The sequence below is a fragment of the Acanthochromis polyacanthus genome, chromosome 10 (assembly GCF_021347895.1).
Source record: "Acanthochromis polyacanthus isolate Apoly-LR-REF ecotype Palm Island chromosome 10, KAUST_Apoly_ChrSc, whole genome shotgun sequence".
In the NCBI taxonomy this organism is placed as follows: Eukaryota; Metazoa; Chordata; class Actinopteri; family Pomacentridae; genus Acanthochromis; species Acanthochromis polyacanthus.
The window spans coordinates 2022189-2044734 of record NC_067122.1 but is presented as its reverse complement, the minus strand read 5'-3'; the positions used below and the strand labels follow the sequence as shown (position 1 = coordinate 2044734).

Sequence of the window (22546 nt, the reverse complement as noted above, 5' to 3'; positions counted from 1 at the left end):
AGGGCATGAAAGTGTAAAAGATGTCTATTTCCTGAAACCACAAGGTGGCGCTATGACTGTCAATGAATATCCCTATGTGGATGACATCAGGACAGGACTGTCATCATACATGTAAAGTTTCAGGCAGATTGGGGCATGTTGAGAAGAAATAGACACCACTTCCTGTTTCGTGGCGAAGGATCGTTTTTTTGAGGCTCCGCCATGGCCACACCTTTTGGCTTCTGGTTGAGTTTTTGATAACTTTTGATCAGAAAGGTCTGGTGCATGTACTGGCCAAATTTCAGTTCTCTCAGACTTACCCCCTAGGAGCTATTAAGTTTGACAAATGTACAGCAAATTCAAGATGACCGACTTCCTGTTGGGTTTAGGGCATGGCTGTGATTGACTTTTTGGTGTGTCCTGATGTGGTGCATATGCCCACCAAATATTGTAGCTGTAAATGAAACATTGTGGCAGTTGGCCTAATGACCACTTTTTCAATTTTGCAGGTGGCGATATAGAGCCATTTTGCCACACACATGCGCAACTCCCATAAAATATCAAATTTTTCGCCAGTCCTGATGTGCACGCCAAATTTCACGCGTTTTGGGATATGATAAGGCCCCCAAAAAGGCAATTCATTTCCCGAGGAGCTATTAAGTTTGAAAAATTTACAGCAAATTCAAGATGGCCGACTTCCTGTTGGGTTTAGGGCGTGGCTGTGATTGACTTTTTGGTGTGTCCTGATGTGGTGCATATGCCCACCAAATATTGTAGCTGTAAATGAAACATTGTGGAAGTTGGCCTAATGACCACTTTTTCAATTTTGCAGGTGGCGCTATAGAGCCATTTTGCCACACACATGCGCAACTCCCATAAAATATCAAATTTTTCGCCAGTCCTGATGTGCACGCCAAATTTCACGCGTTTTGGGATATGATAAGGCCCCCAAACAGGCAATTCATTTCCCGAGGAGCGATTAAGTTTGAAAAATTTACAGCAAATTGAAGATGGCCGACTTCCTGTTGGGTTTAGGGCGTGGCTGTAATTGACTTTTTGGTGTGTCCAGATGTTCTGCATATGCCCACCAAATATTGTAGCTGTACATGAAACATTGTGGCAGTTGGCCTAATGACTACTTTTTCAAGTTTGCAGGTGGCGCTATAGAGCCATTTTGCCACACACATGCGCAACTCCCATAAAATATCAAATTTTTCGCCAGTCCTGATGTGCATGCCAAATTTCACGCGTTTTGGAGTATGATAAGGCCGCCAAAAAGCCAATTTACTTTACGGGAGAAAAAAAATAAAAATAATAATAATAATAAACCCTAGGTTTTCAATAGGGTCCTTGGCACCGCTGGTGCCTTGGACAGTCGGTGCCCTGGCACCGCCTGTCCTTCGCACCCTCGGTGCTCGGACCCTAATAATAATTAAAGCTGCAAGCAGCGATGGACGGGTCCTCGCATCCACGCTGGTCGGTGAATCCACGCACGTCCACCAGGTGGCGCTGTGACTGAGAGTGTATGTCGGCCTCTGAATCGCATCTCGACCAGAGTCCAATCATACATGTAAAATTTCAGCCAGACTGTAGCATGTTCAGAGCAGTTATAGAGCATTTCCTGTCTATCCACCAGGTGGCGCTGTAACTCAGAGTGTATTTCAAACAGTGGATGTGATGAGGGCTGGACTCTGATCACTCATGAAAAGTTTCAGGCTGATTTGATCATGTAGAGGCCAGTTATACAGCATTTATTGTCCCTCCAACAGGTGGCGCTGCAACTGAGAGTGTCTGTTGGCCTGTAGATGTGATCAGGATTGGATTGTGATTACACATGGAAAGTTTGAGGCAGATTGGAGCATGCAGAGGAGAGTTATACAGCAGTTGTTGTTTCATGGCGAAGCATCAAAACTCTAATGGTCGCCATGGCCACGCCATTTAGCTTCTGGTTAAACTTTTGATAACTTTTCCAAACCAAGTCCTGCTGTGTGGACTGACAAAATTTCAGGTCTCCTGGAATTATCCTCTCGGAGGTATTAACTCTCAAAAATGAGAAAAATCATCAAAAATCTCACAATTAATCCAAGATGGCCGACTTCCTGTTGGGTTTAGGACATGGCTCCAAGAGGCTTTTTTGTGCGTCCTGATGTGCTCTATAAGCCTCCCAAATTTCATGGATGTAGGTGAAACGTGCTGGGGGGGCTGTTTGTTAAAAATACTGTAGGGGGCGCTATAGCATGTGCAGTGCCGAGATGCATACAGTGTTGTTCCTTGGGTCAATGGTGATGTGTGTGGTAATTTTTGTGAGCATTGGAGTATTCCTAACCTGTCAGAAAGGGCTTTGTTTTTCATGGCGATATTTGGTTGCTACGGCAACAGCGTTGCATGAAATGTCACACCCTTCACAGTGTGTGATTGTCAAGAGGTGAAGACTCGACTGACCAATTTCCAGCATGATATCACCAAGTGTGGGGCCATTGTACCTGAAAATATAAGGCCTTAAACTTACTATTACCAACAGGTGGCGCTATGACTTTTTCAAAATTTATGAGTGTGGATGTGTTCAGACTGGACCTGGTATCCAGCATGTGAAGTCTGAGGCAGATAGGATGTTGTTCAGCTGAGATATGAATCGTTAAATTTTCATGGCGAAACATCGAAATTGGTTTGGCCGCCACAGACACGCCCTTTGATGACAAGTCACCATTTTCACTGGGATGCATCATCAATGTGTTTAGGCTGTTGTCACTGCATTTGAAGTGAATATGATCAACTGGGTAACAATAGGGCATGAAAGTGTAAAAGATGTCTATTTCCTGAAACCACAAGGTGGCGCTATGACTGTCAATGAATATCCCTATGTGGATGACATCAGGACAGGACTGTCATCGTACATGTAAAGTTTCAGGCAGATTGGAGCATGTTGAGAAGAATTAGACACCAATTCCTGTTTCATGGCGAAGGATCAGTTGTTTGAGGCTCCGCCATGGCCACACCTTTTGGCTTCTGGTTGAGTTTTTGATAACTTTTCATCAGAAAGGTCTGGTGCATGTACTGGCCAAATTTCAGTTCTCTCAGACTTATCCACTAGGAGCTATAAATTTTGACAGATGTACAGCAAATTCAAGATGGCCGACTTCCTGTTGGGTTTAGGGTGTGGCTGTGATTGACTTTTTGGTGTGTCCTGATGTGGTGCATATGCCCACCAAATATTGCAGCTGTAAATAAAACATTGTAGAAGTTGGCCTAATGACCACTTTTTCAATTTTGCAGGTGGCGCTATAGAGCCATTTTTCCACACATATGCGCAACTCCCATAAAATATCAAATTTTTCGCCAGTCCTGATGTGCACGCCAAATTTCACGCGTTTTGGTTCATGATAAGGCCGCCAAAAAGGCAATTCATTTCCCGAGGAGCGATTAAGTTTGAAAAATTTACAGCAAATTGAAGATGGCCGACTTCCTGTTGGGTTTAGGGCGTGGCTGTAATTGACTTTTTGGTGTGTCCAGATGTTCTGCATATGCCCACCAAATATTGTAGCTGTACATGAAACATTGTAGCAGTTGGCCTAATGACTACTTTTTCAAGTTTGCAGGTGGCGCTATAGAGCCATTTTGCCACGCACATGCGCAACTCCCATAAAATATCAAATTTTTCGCCAGTCCTGATGTGCATGCCAAATTTCACGCGTTTTGGAGTATGATAAGGCCGCCAAAAAGCCAATTTACTTTACGGGAGAAAAAAAAAAAATAATAATAATAATAATTAAAGCTGCAAGCAGCGATGGACGGGTCCTCGCATCCACGCTGGTCGTGAATCCACGCACGTCCACCAGGTGGCGCTGTGACTGAGAGTGTATGTCGGCCTCTGAATCGCATCTCGACCAGAGTCCAATCATACATGTAAAATTTCAGCCAGACTGTAGCATGTTCAGAGCAGTTATAGAGCATTTCCTGTCTATCCACCAGGTGGCGCTGTAACTCAGAGTGTATTTCACACAGTGGATGTGATGAGGGTTGGACTCTGATCACTCATGAAAAGTTTCAGGCTGATTTGATCATGTAGAGGCCAGTTATACAGCATTTACTGTCCCTCCATCAGGTGGCGCTGCGACTGAGAGTGTCTGTTGGCCTGTAGATGTGATCAGGATTGGATTGTGATCACACATGGAAAGTTTGAGGCAGATTGGAGCATGCAGAGGAGAGTTATACAGCAGTTGATGTTTCATGGCGAAGCATCAAAACGCTGATGGTCGCCATGGCCACGCCATTTGGCTTCTGGTTAAACTTTTGATAACTTTTCCAAACCAAGTCCTGCTGTGTGGACTGACAAAATTTCAGGTCTCCTGGAATTATCCCCTAGGAGGTATTAACTCTCAAAAATGAGAAAAATCATCAAAAATCTCACAATTAATCCAAGATGGCCGACTTCCTGTTGGGTTTAGGACATGGCTCCAAGAGGCTTTTTTGTGCGTCCTGATGTGCTCTATAAGCCTCCCAAATTTCATGGATGTAGGTGAAACGTGCTGGGGGGGCTGTTTGTTAAAAATACTGTAGGGGGCGCTATAGCATGTGCAGTGCCGAGATGCATACAGTGTTGTTCCTTGGGTCAATGGTGATGTGTGTGGTAATTTTTGTGAGCATTGGAGTATTCCTAACCTGTCAGAAAGGGCTTTGTTTTTCATGGCGATATTTGGTTGCTACGGCAACAGCGTTACATGAAATGTCACACCCTTCACAGTGTGTGATTGTCAAGAGGTGAAGACTCGACTGACCAATTTCCAGCATGATATCACCAAGTTTGGGGCCATTGTACCTGAAAATATAAGGCCTTAAACTTACTATTACCAACAGGTGGCGCTATGACTTTTTCAAAATTTATGAGTGTGGATGTGTTCAGACTGGACCTGGTATCCAGCATGTGAAGTCTGAGGCAGATAGGATGTTGTTCAGCTGAGATATGAATCGTTAAATTTTCATGGCGAAACATCGAAATTGGTTTGGCCGCCACAGACACGCCCTTTGATGACAAGTCACCATTTTCACTGGGATGCATCATCAATGTGTTTAGGCTGTTGTCACTGCATTTGAAGTGAATATGATCAACTGGGTAACAATAGGGCATGAAAGTGTAAAAGATGTCTATTTCCTGAAACCACAAGGTGGCGCTATGACTGTCAATGAATATCCCTATGTGGATGACATCAGGACAGGACTGTCATCATACATGTAAAGTTTCAGGCAGATTGGAGCATGTTGAGAAGAATTAGACACCACTTCCTGTTTCATGGCGAAGGATCAGTTGTTTGAGGCTCCGCCATGGCCACACCTTTTGGCTTCTGGTTGAGTTTTTGATAACTTTTCATCAGAAAGGTCTGGTGCATGTACTGGCCAAATTTCAGTTCTCTCAGACTTATCCACTAGGAGCTATAAATTTTGACAAATGTACAGCAAATTCAAGATGGCCGACTTCCTGTTGGGTTTAGGGTGTGGCTGTGATTGACTTTTTGGTGTGTCCTGATGTGGTGCATATGCCCACCAAATATTGTAGCTGTAAATAAAACATTGTGGAAGTTGGCCTAATGACCACTGTTTCAATTTTGCAGGTGGCGCTATAGAGCCATTTTTTCACACATATGCGCAACTCCCATAAAATATCAAATTTTTCGCCAGTCCTGATGTGCACGCCAAATTTCACGCGTTTTGGTTCATGATAAGGCCGCCAAAAAGGCAAGTCATTTCCCGAGGAGCGATTAAGTTTGAAAAATTTACAGCAAATTGAAGGTGGCCGACTTCCTGGTGGGTTTAGGGCGTGGCTGTAATTGACTTTTTGGTGTGTCCAGATGTTCTGCATATGCCCACCAAATATTGTAGCTGTACATGAAACATTGTGGCAGTTGGCCTAATGACTACTTTTTCAAGTTTGCAGGTGGCGCTATAGAGCCATTTTGCCACGCACATGCGCAACTCCCATAAAATATCAAATTTTTCGCCAGTCCTGATGTGCATGCCAAATTTCACGCGTTTTGGAGTATGATAAGGCCGCCAAAAAGCCAATTTACTTTACGGGAGAAAAAATAAAAAAATAAAAAATAATAATAATAATAATAATTAAAGCTGCAAGCAGCGATGGACGGGTCCTCGCATCCACGCTGGTCGTGAATCCACGCACGTCCACCAGGTGGCGCTGTGACTGAGAGTGTATGTCGGCCTCTGAATCGCATCTCGACCAGAGTCCAATCATACATGTAAAATTTCAGCCAGACTGAAGCATGTTCAGAGCAGTTATAGAGCATTTCCTGTCTATCCACCAGGTGGCGCTGTAACTCAGAGTGTATTTCACACAGTGGATGTGATGAGGGTTGGACTCTGATCACTCATGAAAAGTTTCAGGCTGATTTGATCATGTAGAGGCCAGTTATACAGCATTTACTGTCCCTCCATCAGGTGGCGCTGCGACTGAGAGTGTCTGTTGGCCTGTAGATGTGATCAGGATTGGATTGTGATCACACATAGAAAGTTTGAGGCAGATTGGAGCATGCAGAGGAGAGTTATACAGCAGTTGATGTTTCATGGCGAAGCATCAAAACGCTGATGGTCGCCATGGCCACGCCATTTGGCTTCTGGTTAAACTTTTGATAACTTTTCCAAACCAAGTCCTGCTGTGTGGACTGACAAAATTTCAGGTCTCCTGGAATTATCCCCTAGGAGGTATTAACTCTCAAAAATGAGAAAAATCATCAAAAATCTCACAATTAATCCAAGATGGCCGACTTCCTGTTGGGTTTAGGACATGGCTCCAAGAGGCTTTTTTGTGCGTCCTGATGTGCTCTATAAGCCTCCCAAATTTCATGGATGTAGGTGAAACGTGCTGGGGGGGCTGTTTGTTAAAAATACTGTAGGGGGCGCTATAGCATGTGCAGTGCCGAGATGCATACAGTGTTGTTCCTTGGGTCAATGGTGATGTGTGTGGTAATTTTTGTGAGCATTGGAGTATTCCTAACCTGTCAGAAAGGGCTTTGTTTTTCATGGCGATATTTGGTTGCTACGGCAACAGCGTTACATGAAATGTCACACCCTTCACAGTGTGTGATTGTCAAGAGGTGAAGACTCGACTGACCAATTTCCAGCATGATATCACCAAGTTTGGGGCCATTGTACCTGAAAATATAAGGCCTTAAACTTACTATTACCAACAGGTGGCGCTATGACTTTTTCAAAATTTATGAGTGTGGATGTGTTCAGACTGGACCTGGTATCCAGCATGTGAAGTCTGAGGCAGATAGGATGTTGTTCAGCTGAGATATGAATCGTTAAATTTTCATGGCGAAACATCGAAATTGGTTTGGCCGCCACAGACACGCCCTTTGATGACAAGTCACCATTTTCACTGGGATGCATCATCAATGTGTTTAGGCTGTTGTCACTGCATTTGAAGTGAATATGATCAACTGGGTAACAATAGGGCATGAAAGTGTAAAAGATGTCTATTTCCTGAAACCACAAGGTGGCGCTATGACTGTCAATGAATATCCCTATGTGGATGACATCAGGACAGGACTGTCATCATACATGTAAAGTTTCAGGCAGATTGGAGCATGTTGAGAAGAATTAGACACCACTTCCTGTTTCATGGCGAAGGATCAGTTGTTTGAGGCTCCGCCATGGCCACACCTTTTGGCTTCTGGTTGAGTTTTTGATAACTTTTCATCAGAAAGGTCTGGTGCATGTACTGGCCAAATTTCAGTTCTCTCAGACTTATCCACTAGGAGCTATAAATTTTGACAAATGTACAGCAAATTCAAGATGGCCGACTTCCTGTTGGGTTTAGGGTGTGGCTGTGATTGACTTTTTGGTGTGTCCTGATGTGGTGCATATGCCCACCAAATATTGTAGCTGTAAATAAAACATTGTGGAAGTTGGCCTAATGACCACTGTTTCAATTTTGCAGGTGGCGCTATAGAGCCATTTTTTCACACATATGCGCAACTCCCATAAAATATCAAATTTTTCGCCAGTCCTGATGTGCACGCCAAATTTCACGCGTTTTGGTTCATGATAAGGCCGCCAAAAAGGCAAGTCATTTCCCGAGGAGCGATTAAGTTTGAAAAATTTACAGCAAATTGAAGGTGGCCGACTTCCTGGTGGGTTTAGGGCGTGGCTGTAATTGACTTTTTGGTGTGTCCAGATGTTCTGCATATGCCCACCAAATATTGTAGCTGTACATGAAACATTGTGGCAGTTGGCCTAATGACTACTTTTTCAAGTTTGCAGGTGGCGCTATAGAGCCATTTTGCCACGCACATGCGCAACTCCCATAAAATATCAAATTTTTCGCCAGTCCTGATGTGCATGCCAAATTTCACGCGTTTTGGAGTATGATAAGGCCGCCAAAAAGCCAATTTACTTTACGGGAGAAAAAAAAAAAAAAAAAAATAATAATAATAATAATAATAATAATAATAATAATAATAAACCCTAGGGTTTCAATAGGGTCCTTGGCACCGCTAGTGCCTTGGACAGTCGGTGCCCTGGCACCGCCTGTCCTTCGCACCCTCGGTGCTCGGACCCTAATAATAATAATAATAATAATAATAAACCCTAGGGTTTCAATAGGGTCCTTGGCACCGCTGGTGCCTTGGACAGTCGGTGCCCTGGCACCGCCTGTCCTTCGCACCCTCGGTGCTCGGACCCTAATAATAATAATAATAATAATAATAAACCCTAGGGTTTCAATAGGGTCCTTGGCACCGCTGGTGCCTTGGACAGTCGGTGCCCTGGCACCGCCTGTCCTTCGCACCCTCGGTGCTCGGACCCTAATAACAAACCCTAGGGTTTCAATAGGGTCCTTGGCACCGCTGGTGCCTTGGACAGTCGGTGCCCTGGCACCGCCTGTCCTTCGCACCCTCGGTGCTCGGATCCTAATAATAATAACAAACCCGAGGGTTTCAATAGGGTCCTTGGCACCGCTGGTGCCTTGGACAGTCGGTGCCCTGGCACCGCCTGTCCTTCGCACCCTCGGTGCTCGGACCCTAATAATAATAATAAACCCGAGGGTTTCAATAGGGTCCTTGGCACCGCTGGTGCCTTGGACAGTCGGTGCCCTGGCACCGCCTGTCCTTCGCACCCTCGGTGCTCGGACCCTAATAAGAAACCGAGCAAATACAATAGGGTCTCGCCAGCTCCGCTGGCCTGCTTCGCTGGCCTGCTTCGCTGGCTCGGTCCCTAATAATAATAAACCCTAGGGTTTCAATAGGGTCCTAGGCACCGCTGGTGCCTTGGACAGTCGATGCCCTTGCACCGCCTGTCCTTCGCACCCTCGGTGCTCGGACCCTAACAATTGACAGTGAAACTCTGACACACGTGATCTTCAGCTCAGATCTGACCTCATGTTTCTCTGGAGTTCAAACTGACAGCAGCAGCTAACAGCTGTTTTTATTCCTCATCAAGCTGTCACTTATTTCACTATTTTAGTTGATCAAATGTTAAAATGAGTAAAACTGTTGATCCACTTTGTCAGAGTTGAAGGTGACGTCTTCAAATGTGTGGTTTTGTTCCAGCAACAGTCCAAAAGCACAAATATTCAGTTTAATGTGACAGAAAACAGAGAGTGTTGACAGTGGACAGACTGGAAGCAGTTTGATGCTTTTTCTGGATAAATGAGTGAAACCATGATTGAAATGTTTTTCATCTTTTGTCTACGGACTCATCAAATAGTGGACTGATAGTTTGAGCTGTAATTCAAGCTGTTTTTCATCCTGAGAGACAGAAACTAATATTCAGCATCTGCTGGTTCCAGCTGTTGGATGAAGTCATGTGATGTTTTAGGAAGTGAAACGTTCTAATCCAAGATGCAGCCGTTTGATTTTCCTGCTGATGAAAGGTGAAGCTGATCCATCAGTTGTTGAATGAGCAGAAAATCCAGCAGAAAAGTTGTGAGAGTTGATGAAGAGTTGAAGTCATTTATCAGGAGCAACGGGAAGATTTTCTGCTTCACTTTCTGCTGATTTTCTTCTTTTTCTGCTTTGAGTCATTTGAAAGTGAAGATGTTTGTGTTTGAGAAAAGAGTTTGAAGACGTCACCTGGTCCTCTGAAAACTGTGATGGACACTTTCCACCATCAATGACAGATGGATGAAGAATGAAATGATGTGAATGTAGAGTCCTGATGGAAAGGTCTCTATGGTTCCAGAACATGAAGATCTTTTAGAGTCTGGAGCCTCATTTTGTCCACGTTTCCTTCTTGTGTGTTTGTGTGACTGTGAGCAGAAAGTGAAATAAATGTGCGAGTGTTTTTCCTTGTGTTTGTTGCTCAGCATGAGTTTGTGTGGATGGAGCCACTGGTGGAGCTGCAGAGTTTCAGAGCTGAAGTCACTCCGTCTTTATTGAAGCAGCAGCATGTTGTCATTAATATTAATGAGGGCTCTTCTTCACTGCTTCTGTTGGACTGTTTGAAGCTGCATCCTGTTGGCTTCAGCTGTTGGAGTTTCCATTTTGTGAACTTGGACATTCTGAAGCTTCTTCAGCTCTGAACTCATGATGAAACTCTGAATGATTTCAAGCAGGAACTTTGTCTCCTCAACTCACATCTTTGATTCTTTATTCAGATTGGTGGGCTGCAGTTTGTCAGAGATCAGCTGTGATTCTCTGGTCTCAGCTCTGAAGTCCAACCCCTCACATCTGGAACATCTGGACCTGAGCTACAACAACCTGCAGGATTCAGGAGTGAAACATCTGAGTGGTTTTGTGGAGAGTCCAGACTGGATCCTGAAGACTCTGAGGTCAGTTCACTGACTGTCTGTTACTGTTGTAGATCTGATGTGTTTAGTGACAACTGAAGCTCATTTCTGTTCAACAGAACTTCAATCCATGAAGCTGTAAATCTGCTCTGGTTCATATTTTTCTGCTACAAAGTCATGTTTGAAGGAGAAAGTTTCTAAAATATTGAGTGTTCGTTGTTAAAGTAAATGAATGTTTGTAGTTTGAGCTGAAGAGTCACATCTGGATCCAGAAGATCCTCTGAACTCAGATCAGTTTGAAGAGACAAAGTTTAGTGAGTGAAGTCTAAATATTTCTTTGGTTTGTGTTGAGTTTTATTTGACTGATCCTGATCCTGTTGATGATGCAGCATGTTACTGATGTGTGGACATGAATAGGTGGATGAATGTTGTGCTGACATGTGGATGTGTGTAGAAGGCTGACATGATGATGATCCACAATAAGAGAAGGACAAAGTCACCGTGCTGCTTTTAGAGAAAAGCTGATTGATGAGGACAAAGTAATGTTGATCTGCACATTCAGAACCTGAACACATCTGATGGATCATCAATGATTTTATACACATCTTTGATTCTTTATTCAGGTTGTTTCGCTGCAGTTTGTCAGAGATCAGCTGTGATTCTCTGGTCTCAGCTCTGAAGTCCAACCCCTCCCATCTGGAACATCTGGATCTGAGAGGAAACAACCTGCAGGAATCATCAGTGAAACATCTGTTAGATCTTGTGGAGAGTCCAGACTGCAGCCTGAAGACTCTGAGGTCAGTAGAAGGTTCCATCAGTCTCTGCTGCTTCCAGCAGTTTTCTACTAAACACAGTCAGTATCAAAGCAAAGATCCAGTGTCTCCTGTAAACCTGCAGCTTCTCAGTGAAGCTGTGAGAGCAGAATGGAGACAGAAACACAGAGACAGCAGTCAGCCAATCAGAGGAGCCACAAGCTTGTTGTCATGGTGTGTTTGATGGATGTGAAGCCGACTGTTGTTGTTGTGTTGATTTGTTGAGGAAATAAAGCTGATTCCAGCTGCCAGCCTTCCAGATGTGCAGAGACAGTGGTCCTCCTTCATCAAAGTGTCCATCAGATCTGATCTCACTGTTTGTTGTCTCATTCCAACAGTGATCAGCTGATCAGTGTGATGTTTGTCAGCCTGCAAACCAGCGCCTCTTATTTCACAGCAGCAGCATCATCACATGGAGGAACCATGAGGTGTTTGTACAGAGCAGAAGCTCTGCTCAGGTCCAGCAGCCACATCTGGATGTGTGTCCTTGTGTGTGCTTTGATCCAGATGTGTTGACTGCCAGCCTCCATGTTGGTTTGTCAGCTGATGTTTTCAGAGCAGATGAGATGTTGATGGACACTCAGAGACTGTTGGTTTAAATGGAGCAGCAGTAAATCCATGAGTGAAGAGTTTGTGCAGTAATGAAGCTTGATGACTGTCAGCAGTTTGTTTCCACTGTGGACTGCAGTGAAATGTGCAGAGAAACACACCTGATGCTGATCAAACTCATTCATCTCCTCTCATCTTTCTTCTTCTCTCTGCAGATGGAAGTGATGCTGATCAGGACGATGTTTGTGGTGAGAGGATGAAGTGTGTCCTGATGATCCAGAGGTTGAAGCAGCAGCAGCAGCTGGTGTGTAGAGACTCTGACTGGACCATGTTACTGGGAGGTGGACTGGGAACCAGTATGAAGTGTGTTGTTCCTGTATAGTTTAGTGTTGCAGCTCCACACTGTGAATGATGGAGAACTGCAGTTAATGTTGACTTGATCCGTTGGAGGTTGATGTCAGGTTGCAGAGTGTGCAGGAAGTTTCAGGATGTTTCCACTCTGACTGATATCTGCCCACTTGGAGCCTCAATTCCAGGTTTTCAGCCCTTGGTCTGTTTGTGGGAATGTTCCAGTGTTATCTTTTAGTTTTGTCCTCACATTAGCATGACGTCATGGTTGGTAATGATTCAATCTGACCTTTATTAACACAGAATCATGAAACATCCTGACTCAGCTTGTAAATAACACTCAGGGCCTTCAGGTGTTTCATCAGGACTTTTCCAGCACATATTAGTTGTTTGATGATCATCAGTCAGTTTTCTGCTGACATGTGGTTCCATCAGCTCAGTTCCTGCTCTCTGACAGAAACTGTGTTTGTCCAACTGGTCAGTTTGTCAGTCAGGATGGAATTCTGAATCCAGACCTCCATCATGAGCTTCATGTTCAGATCCACTGTTTGTTTGAGATGAAATGTCCTGAAAGTTCCACAGCAGGTGTTTCTCCTGTTTGTAGCTTTAGTTGTGGGCAGTGAGTGTAGGTGAGTCCAAGCAGGGTTTTCATTTGGACTTTTTTTTGTAAATATATTTTATTAGAATTTTATCATATTAGAACAAAACACAATACACAACAACAACAACAAAAAAGAAAAAATATAACACTGAGCAGTCTGAGTTGCCAAAGAATAAAAATGAAACTACAAATAAATAATTAAGATAAATATAGAATACGAGCCATTTACCACCGCCATTCCAGACAATTAAATGGACAAACCCAAACCCCTTCATTTCAATGAACATATGCCTTTCTGCAGAATGTTGCTTAAGTCAACGGGCAGGTATTCCACTAAGGGGCGCCATAAATCCAAAAAGGTGTCATCATTGCCTCTTGACTTTGCACTAAGCCTTTCCATTGGTAATAGTTTGAAAATTTCCCTATACCACTGAGTTACCGTTGGTGGCTTATCTTTAGTCCAATTAAACAATATACATTTTCGTGCCAAAAACAAAAGCTTACATAATAATTTGGATTTGGTCTTGTCAATTAGCTTATTAGGAGATGGCAGCCCCAATAGAAACTGACCCGGATCTTTACAGATTCTCAACTTCAGAATGCTGCTAATTTCCTTAGTTATACAAAGCCAGTAGTTAGAAATTTTTGGACAACTCCATAGACAATGCAGATATGTCCCGTTTGTATTTTGACATTTAAGACACAATGGTGATCTGTGTGAGTCTATCTTATTCAGAAAAATTGGTGTCCTGTGCTGTCTATGTAGTATTTTATACTGAGTTTCCTTATATTTATTGCTGAGAAATAATGTGTGAATAGATCGAATACAGTCTTTCCAGCCGTTATCATCATAATGACATTGAAGATCCTCCTCCCATCGCTTAATCAACTTTCCAATATTATGTCCATTATAGTCCTGCAAATTGGCACAAAATTGCTTGATGATCGATTTCTTTACATTAAGATTCATTACAAACTTCTCAATGGGTCCCGGTAACACTGTATCTTGAGTTGTTCCCAAACTTGTCTGGATAAAATGCCAAACTTGTAAATAGGCAAAGAAGTCCTTCTGTGGAATTCCATACTTGATCTGAACTTGTGAAAAGGACATGAAAACATTGCTGTCAAATAAATCACCAATTATTTTGATTCCTGTACTATACCACCTTTTAAATATAGCACTTTTAACCCCAGGAGTGAAATCAGGATTATTAATTAAAGGTGTTAGATAATAAAGATTAGGAATATCAGAAGTGTATTTGTTCATATCTCGCCAAACCTTTATATCATTTGGACTTTTATCTGCTCAATGTATGAGAGTTCAGTTTGGTTCTAACTTGTAGTCAGAAATCTTTTCTTTTCAGTAGCATCTATCGTCCTCTGTTGCTCCTTTTTCTGTCTCCTGTGTTGTTTGATTTGTGCTAACTCAACAACTTCCTTCAGTAATGCTGTAGTATTTCATCCTCACTTCTCAACCCTGTACATATTGTAAAGATTGTTACTACTATTTTTATTATCATTTTATTTCTATTCTACATTTATTGCTGCTGGAACAATATGAATTTCCCCTGCTATGGGGAGAAATAAAGGACTTTTCTCAATAAATCAGTCATCTTTGGTTCAGCTGTGACCATCTGGTGTTTTATTTCTTCCTTCTCTTTTCCACACTGAGCTGGTTGAGAACAAATCTAGAAGAGGATTCCTGGAGACTCTCCTGGAATTTGACAGAGTTGAAATGTGACTTTGACACCAACATGTCATGTATGTTCCAGAATTTAGTTTGTTTTCCATCAGAGAGATCAGTGAGCTTCATTTGAAGGAGGAACAAAGAGACAAGAAGAGAAACGTAAAGATTAACAGTGAAACAAACACAGAGTTGAAGCTCCTCCATGTTCACACTGTGTCCAGAGTCCAAAACATTCCTTGTAGAAAAATCCCATCATCCCATCAGATCTGTGGTTCACTGCTGTGATTGACCAGAGCGTCCACCAGGAGGCAGCAGAGGACAGTGTGTCTCTCAGGTGAGTCAGCTGCTGGAACATCAACATCTGTAGAACACAGATGTGGAAACATCACATCAGTCCAGTTGTGAGAGTTTGAATGTCTTTCCTCAATGAGAGCGGAGCTGCTGTTCAGTCTGTTTAGTTTTTACTCTGCAGGTGGAAGCTGAACCATCAGATGTGTCAGAAAACAGCAGTGAAGAAGCCGTTTGTCACATCAGGCAGCAGGTTGATGAATCTCTGCAGCTGCTCCACGTCTAACTCAACAAAGACTCAACAAGCTGCTGAGTTTGTGAACAGAATGAATCCTGATGTTGAAACGCCCACAGTGAGTGAAAAAGCTGCAGACAGGTGAGACAGGAGACGCTGCAGGTGAGTCCAGGTGAAGGTTGATGTTGGATAAAAGCTGCTGTGATTCTCCTCATGTCTCTGCACTCCACGTCGTTACCAGACCAGTTCTTTTTCCTGGTTTAAGCAACATTAAAAAACAGTCTGGCTCATTTAATGCAGCTTTCTATTCATCAAACAGTGACTGTAGCTCTGACTGAAATGTTACTAATTCATCAAAATAACTTCAGTCATGAGTGTTTTATCTTACAGATTAGTGGAAAAGAGATCATTTCTTTATCTGATATATAAAATCCGTCATGTTATTTAAAGTCTGAATAATGATTTTACACAAACCAAAAACATCCAAACACATTTTTTGCCTGAACGTGGCGTTGGTAATGGTGACACGCAGCAGCAGCTCCTGTGTGCTCTGTGGTTTCTAACCTGTATCGTCTGTTTTTATGTCGTTACTAACGCTTACTTTTAATCGGATTTACAAGTAACAAGTTGCAGCTATGTCTCACCTTAGTCTGACGGCCATTGTGGTACTTTGGATACTTTCATTTCACTTTCTGTGCGGACTCGGCGCGAACAGAGAACCGATTCGGTATGGCCGGGAGTTTCTTCAACTCTTTCGCAGCTCTGGAGTAGGTGCTGTGGACTCCTCAGAAGTCTTTCCCGTAGAGATCGTCCGGCAGGATCATACGGGGGGCCAGAGGTGGACGTCCAAGTCGTCAGGTGTGAGGAAAAGGGGCAGACGCGGTGGTATTCGCCAGCGTCTTAAAAGACTAGGACACCACCGTATTCCCCTTCCAACCATCATGCTTGCCAATGTCCAATCCCTCCGTAATAAGGTGGATGAGCTCCAAGCCAATGTCAAGTTTCTGGAGGAGTATAAAAATGCATGCCTCCTTGCTGTTACAGAATCCTGGCTCAAGGCTCATGACTCGCAGGCTGACCTGGAGTTCGACGGCTTTGGAGAGCCCTTTCGCTTGGACAGGGATCCCTCAGCGACAGGCAAGTCACTTGGGGGTGGCCTGGCTCTCTATGTTAATAGGAATTGGTGTGGAAATGTGACCGTAAGGGAGTGTCTTTGTACCCCGGACATTGAACTTCTCTCTGTCTCGCTTAGGGCCTTTTATTTGCCAAGGGAATTCACCCAGTTATTTGTTTCACGAGTGTACGTTCACCCTCAAGCTAATGCAGATAATGCTGTTCGGTCCATTCCCGAACTCTAGTTTGGGAATGGACGTCATACCGCAATGGATTATGGGATGCGCCCGCCATGTTTGTGGCCTGCAATAGTAAACAACCGAATATCATCATCTGGTGGAGTAGATCGTTTTCGTTAAAAAAGGACCGAAACAGAGGCAAATGCGCTACTATCTACCAGGAAAAACTGAACAACGAAGCGAAGCAAAGGTATATGGAGAAAATAGGATTAATTGATGGGATAGATCCATACGAGCACAAAAGCTGGTCCAGTGACTATGACCTTCTGCCTAACCTAACTTTTCCGGATATTTTCACTTATCTAGTTTGTGGAACAAGTGCCTACACAGCTCAACAGTTTAAAAGTTATAAGGCCCTATTTGCATCAGCAGAGTTGTAAATCATTAGTAGCCTCCTCAAATTGTAGTGTAGGAAGTGAGCAAAATGACAACAAACCTAGCAAAGGCTACAACGTGTTTTTGAACCAGCTTGGAGCCAAAAACGGTCTGTATAAGAACATTGTTCTTATATTAAATTATAAATTATAACAGTGATAATAACTCTTGCTTTCCACAGCCTCGGACATGACAATATTGCAATACTCACATGTTCTTCAACCTTTTCTCACTAAATTGCAGTTCGAAATACACTATATACACTGCAACACTCCTATTTTGCCAATTTTTTCCTCTTTGCAGTAAGCTGAAGTCTCTCGACAGCCTTCCTTTTCAAATCCTGCTGGTGGGCTTTTCTTGTAGCCATTTCCTTCTCTTTCAATGTTTCTTTTGCCTTGGCACTTGAAGCAGCTGTTGATGCTGCTTGTGTGACTGTCTCCAAGCGTTTCCTCTTGTTGGCTGAAGCTTTTTCCCCAGTCTTCTTTCTGCATCTTGGCAGCCCTTTCAGTGAAAGTCTCGCGCGAGATGTTAATGACGTTAACATCAGCGACAATAAAGTACCGAAATTAAATCGGCGGAAATCCACGGATTCTTGAAATTAAATCCGTGGAAAATGGCCATCCCTGCCGGATGTCTTTTCCAAGCGGAAAAACTGAAATATTTCAGCCCGTTGGTCAATTTTCTCCCAGACCAGTGGTGAGACTTACTGTCACAACCCACCACACAACATCTGCGCCCCATTGTTGCTGACGACCAGAAAGTTTGCACGCTAAAAACATGTAAAAATGTGTAGGGTTTTAATGAGGCCGCTCGTGAGCGGGCCACAAATCCCAAGATGCTTTGCGATGTGACGTCACAATCCCGAACTCTATTGCTCGCACATTGCAACAGCTACAAGCTATTTTGCCAGACGCTCCTAGCTTTATAATGGGGAATTTTAACAACTGTAAACTAGGGACACACCTGGGGAACTTTTACCAGTATGTGACCTGTGCGACAAGACTTACTAAGTGCTTGGATCTCTGTTATGGTTCCATAAAAGGGGCTTATAAGTCCCTCCAGAGAGTTCCTCTTGGTGCGTTGGATCGCAAAACTGTTTATTTGGTTCCGACATACAAACCAGTCCTGAAGGAACACAAGCCGGAACGAAGATTAGTTCCGGTCTGGTCGGAGGAGTCGATCTTGTCTTCAGGATTGTTACGCCTGCACTGACTGGGACTTAATTAAAAATAAGTGCAAGAGCATCGAGGAAATCACAGAGACTGTCTCTGTCCTGCCCTCGCACTTTGCTAGGCAGGCAGATAACCATCGCCTCAGAAAAAAAACCCACCGTTGTTCCTTTTGTCGCCTATTTATTCGCTGGATGCATGGCATGGATTTTTGATGAAAAAGTGAATGGTAAAACTGTAAACAAGAAAGAGAATATTGTGTATAAGCTGATACCTAAAGAATAAATCATAATGTCCCATGACTACTATACACAGCAGAGTTCATCTAAAAAAGGCTAACGGGCTAATAGGCTACCGCGAGCGAACGGCTAATTAGCGTCTATGCTAACGTCTCGTAAAACATATTATTTTGGATAAATTACTGGCATGAAACATCTTATACAACTCTTAGCAGTGAGTACTAAGCCTATGCTTGCAGAACATATCATTCCAGTAACTTACAGGCTTAAAACACAGTGTGGCAGGTACAAAAGAAGCTTAGCCGTTGACTGCTGCCGTTAGACAGGAAGTGGTCGGCAGCATCGCTTCCGGTGTCACACCAAAATAAACCGGACAGTGTCAAACCATCACAACAAAACAAATAAAGTCCCTATGAACACATTTTAACACACAAAAAGAAATATAAGTGGCTCTTATGGAGCCAGAACATTTTATAATGCACTTTGCTTTGTGGTCATTTTAACTTTCTTTGGCTTTTATCTTTATCTCTGTATCTTATTGCATTTTAATTGATTACTGTTATTGTTGTTGTTCCTGTTGTGTATTTTACTGTTGCGTATTGCATTTTATTGTGCTGGATTGTTTGTTGTTTTTGCTGCTGGCTGCACCAAAAATTGCCCCGTGGGGGCAATAAAGATTTCTTGACTTGACTTGACAGAGGTGAAACTCTGGAAAATGACAACAGAGAGAGAAGAAAAAAGGCAAGAAAATGACAAAGTGACACAAAAAAATACAAATTCTAATAAATCAGATGAAACATTACCGTATTTCTGCCTGTAATTATCTAAATGTTCTGCCTGATTTAACTGCAAAAAGAATTTTTGGGTCAAATTATTCAGTTTCACAAAGACAAAAATGACAACTAATGTCAGAAAAAGACAATAACAAGGGAAGAGAAGAGTCCCAGACTGACCATAAGGAGACAGGAAATTAGAATAAATGATAGAAAATCGGACAAAATGACCAGAAAGAGACGCAGACTGAAAACTAAATTACAACAGTACAACACAAAATGAGCACAAAATATCACAACACAACACAGATTTACCACAAAACGACACAAAATAACCACAAACTACACAACACTTCTGCAAAACAGCACAAAATAATCTTAAAGGAACAAAACTGTTCACTGATGATAAAAAAGACAACAAAGAAAAAGGATAAAAGACCCAAACCGACCATAAAGTGACACGAAATACCACAAATTTACAATAAATGACACAAAATAACACAAAATGACCGTAAAGAGATGCAGAAAGACAACAAAACGACACAAAATGACAACAAAAGTAAACAAAAATCCTAAATAGCCTCAAAACGATAGAACAAAACCAAAAGAGAACACAAAGCGATGCAAAATTACAACAATATTACCACACACACACTGAGAGAAGATCTGCTTTGATGAGCAGCTAAAGTGAAAATCTTGAATTGTTTGTATCATTTAAACCACTGAACATGACGTAAAGTTGTAATTAAAGCAGACATGTTTAATAATTTGATCATAAATGCAGCTGTGGGATGAATGAAAGACATTTGAATGAGGAAGTGTTGCAGAATGTGATTCTCAGAGCGGCCACTGGAGGGCGCTGTGCTGTTTGGAACGAGCTGCTTCAGCTTCCTGTTTGATGTTCAACGACTGGAAAGTGATTGAAAAGTTCATTGATCAGCTGCAGAAATGAAAATCAATCATCAGACGGTTCTCAGATGAGTTCAATGTTTTCCTGCAGCTGCTCTCTAATGAGTCTAAGTCTTTTAAAGCTCCTTCTGCTGAACTCTGACAGTTTTTACACATTTCAGCTCAAAACGTCTCAGAGATCAAAACGTCAGAGTTTAAAAATGACACAACAAGTTTGTCATTAACTTCACATTCATGACAAACTGGAATAAAAACGACAAACAGCAGAAGAAGGAATGGAAACGAGATTTAACGGAACGTGACCAGTGGGTGTTTTGTGTCTCTTTGTGGTGGTTTTGTGTGTTTTCTGCTCCTTTTGTGTCTCTTTGTGTTGGTTTTGTGTGTTTTCTGCTCCTTTTGTGTCTCTTTGTGTTGGTTTTGTGCGTTTTCTGCTCCTTTTGTGTCTCTTTGTGGTGGTTTTGTGCGTTTTCTGCTCCTTTTGTGTCTCTTTGTGGTGGTTTTGTGCGTTTTCTGCTCCTTTTCTGGCTCTTTGTGGTGGTTTTGTGTGTTTTCTGCTCATTTTGTGTATCGTTTTGGTGGTTTTGTGTGTTTTCTGCTCCTTTTGTGTCTCTTTGTGGTGGTTTTGTTTGTTTTCTGCTCTTTTTGTGTGTCTTTGTGTTGGTTTTGTGTGTTTTCTGCTCCCTTTGTGTCTCTTTGTGGTGGTTTTGTGTGTTTTCTGCTCCTTTTGTGTGTCTTTGTGGTGGTTTTGTGTTTTCTGCTCCTTTTGTGTCTCTTTGTGGTGGTTTTGTGTTTTCTGCTCCTTTTGTGTCTCTTTGTGGTGGTTTTGTGTTTTCTGCTCTTTTTGTGTGTCTTTGTGTTGGTTTTGTGTGTTTTCTGCTCCCTTTGTGTCTCTTTGTGGTGGTTTTGTGTGTTTTCTGCTCCTTTTGTGTGTCTTTGTGGTGGTTTTGTGTTTTCTGCTCCTTTTGTGTCTCTTTGTGGTGGTTTTGTGTTTTCTGCTCCTTTTGTGTCTCTTTGTGGTGGTTTTGTGTGTTTTCTGCTCCTTTTGTGTCTCTCTGTGGTGGTTTTGTGTTTTCTGCTCCTTTTGTGTCTCTTTGTGGTGGTTTTGTGTTTTCTGCTCCTTTTGTGTCTCTCTGTGGTGGTTTTGTGTTTTCTGCTCCTTTTGTGTCTCTTTGTGGTGGTTTTGTGTTTTCTGCTCCTTTTGTGTCTCTTTGTGGTGGTTTTGTGTTTTCTGCTCCTTTTGTGTCTCTCTGTGGTGGTTTTGTGTTTTCTGCTCCTTTTGTGTCTCTTTGTGGTGGTTTTGTGTTTTCTGCTCCTTTTGTGTCTCTCTGTGGTGGTTTTGTGTTTTCTGCTCCTTTTGTGTCTCTTTGTGGTGGTTTTGTGTTTTCTGCTCCTTTTGTGTCTCTTTGTGGTGGTTGTGTGTTTTCTGCTCCTTTTGTGTCTCTCTGTGGTGGTTTTGTGTTTTCTGCTCCTTTTGTGTCTCTTTGTGGTGGTTTTGTGTTTTCTGCTCCTTTTGTGTCTCTCTGTGGTGGTTTTGTGTTTTCTGCTCCTTTTGTGTCTCTTTGTGGTGGTTTTGTGTTTTCTGCTCCTTTTGTGTCTCTTTGTGGTGGTTTTGTGTTTTCTGCTCCTTTTGTGTCTCTCTGTGGTGGTTTTGTGTTTTCTGCTCCTTTTGTGTCTCTCTGTGGTGGTTTTGTGTTTTCTGCTCCTTTTGTGTCTCTTTGTGGTGGTTTTGTGTTTTCTGCTCCTTTTGTGTCTCTCTGTGGTGGTTTTGTGTTTTCTGCTCCTTTTGTGTCTCTCTGTGGTGGTTTTGTGTTTTCTGCTCCTTTTGTGTCTCTCTGTGGTGGTTTTGTGTTTTCTGCTCCTTTTGTGTCTCTTTGTGGTGGTTTTGTGTTTTCTGCTCCTTTTGTGTCTCTTTGTGGTGGTTTTGTGTTTTCTGCTCCTTTTGTGTCTCTCTGTGGTGGTTTTGTGTTTTCTGCTCCTTTTGTGTCTCTCTGTGGTGGTTTTGTGTTTTCTGCTCCTTTTGTGTCTCTTTGTGGTGGTTTTGTGTTTTCTGCTCCTTTTGTGTCTCTCTGTGGTGGTTTTGTGTTTTCTGCTCCTTTTGTGTCTCTCTGTGGTGGTTTTGTGTTTTCTGCTCCTTTTGTGTCTCTTTGTGGTGGTTTTGTGTTTTCTGCTCCTTTTGTGTCTCTCTGTGGTGGTTTTGTGTTTTCTGCTCCTTTTGTGTCTCTTTGTGGTGGTTTTGTGTTTTCTGCTCCTTTTGTGTCTCTTTGTGGTAGTTTTGTGTTTTCTGCTCCTTTTGTGTCTCTTTGTGGTAGTTTTGTGTTTTCTGCTCCTTTTGTGTCTCTTTGTGGTGGTTTTGTGTGTTTTCTGCTCCTTTTGTGTCTCTTTGTGGTGGTTTTGGATCAATTTGTCGTCATTTAGTCTTTTTTGTCCTCACTCGGTGGATATCTGTGGTTGTTTTGTGTCTCATTGTAAATGCTTTGTGTCGTTTTGGAGAC

General features: G+C 42.6%; 1 protein-coding gene across 2 annotated transcripts in view; it reads left to right on the top strand.

Moving 5' to 3' along the window:
- LOC127535748 (NLR family CARD domain-containing protein 3-like) overlaps window positions 1-22546 on the top strand; it is a 75102-nt gene that overhangs the window by 29992 nt on the left and 22564 nt on the right. The window contains exons 9-11 of one of the 2 annotated variants that reach the window (XM_051954391.1): window positions 10586-10759; window positions 11341-11514; window positions 12294-14656. The exons of the other annotated variant lie outside the window; for it this stretch is intronic. Coding sequence (XP_051810351.1) covers window positions 10586-10759; window positions 11341-11514; window positions 12294-12303 — 358 coding nt within the window. The 3' untranslated portion in view covers window positions 12304-14656. Of the gene's footprint in view, window positions 1-10585; window positions 10760-11340; window positions 11515-12293; window positions 14657-22546 lie in introns of those variants that run through there. 2 annotated transcript variants of the gene reach the window in all.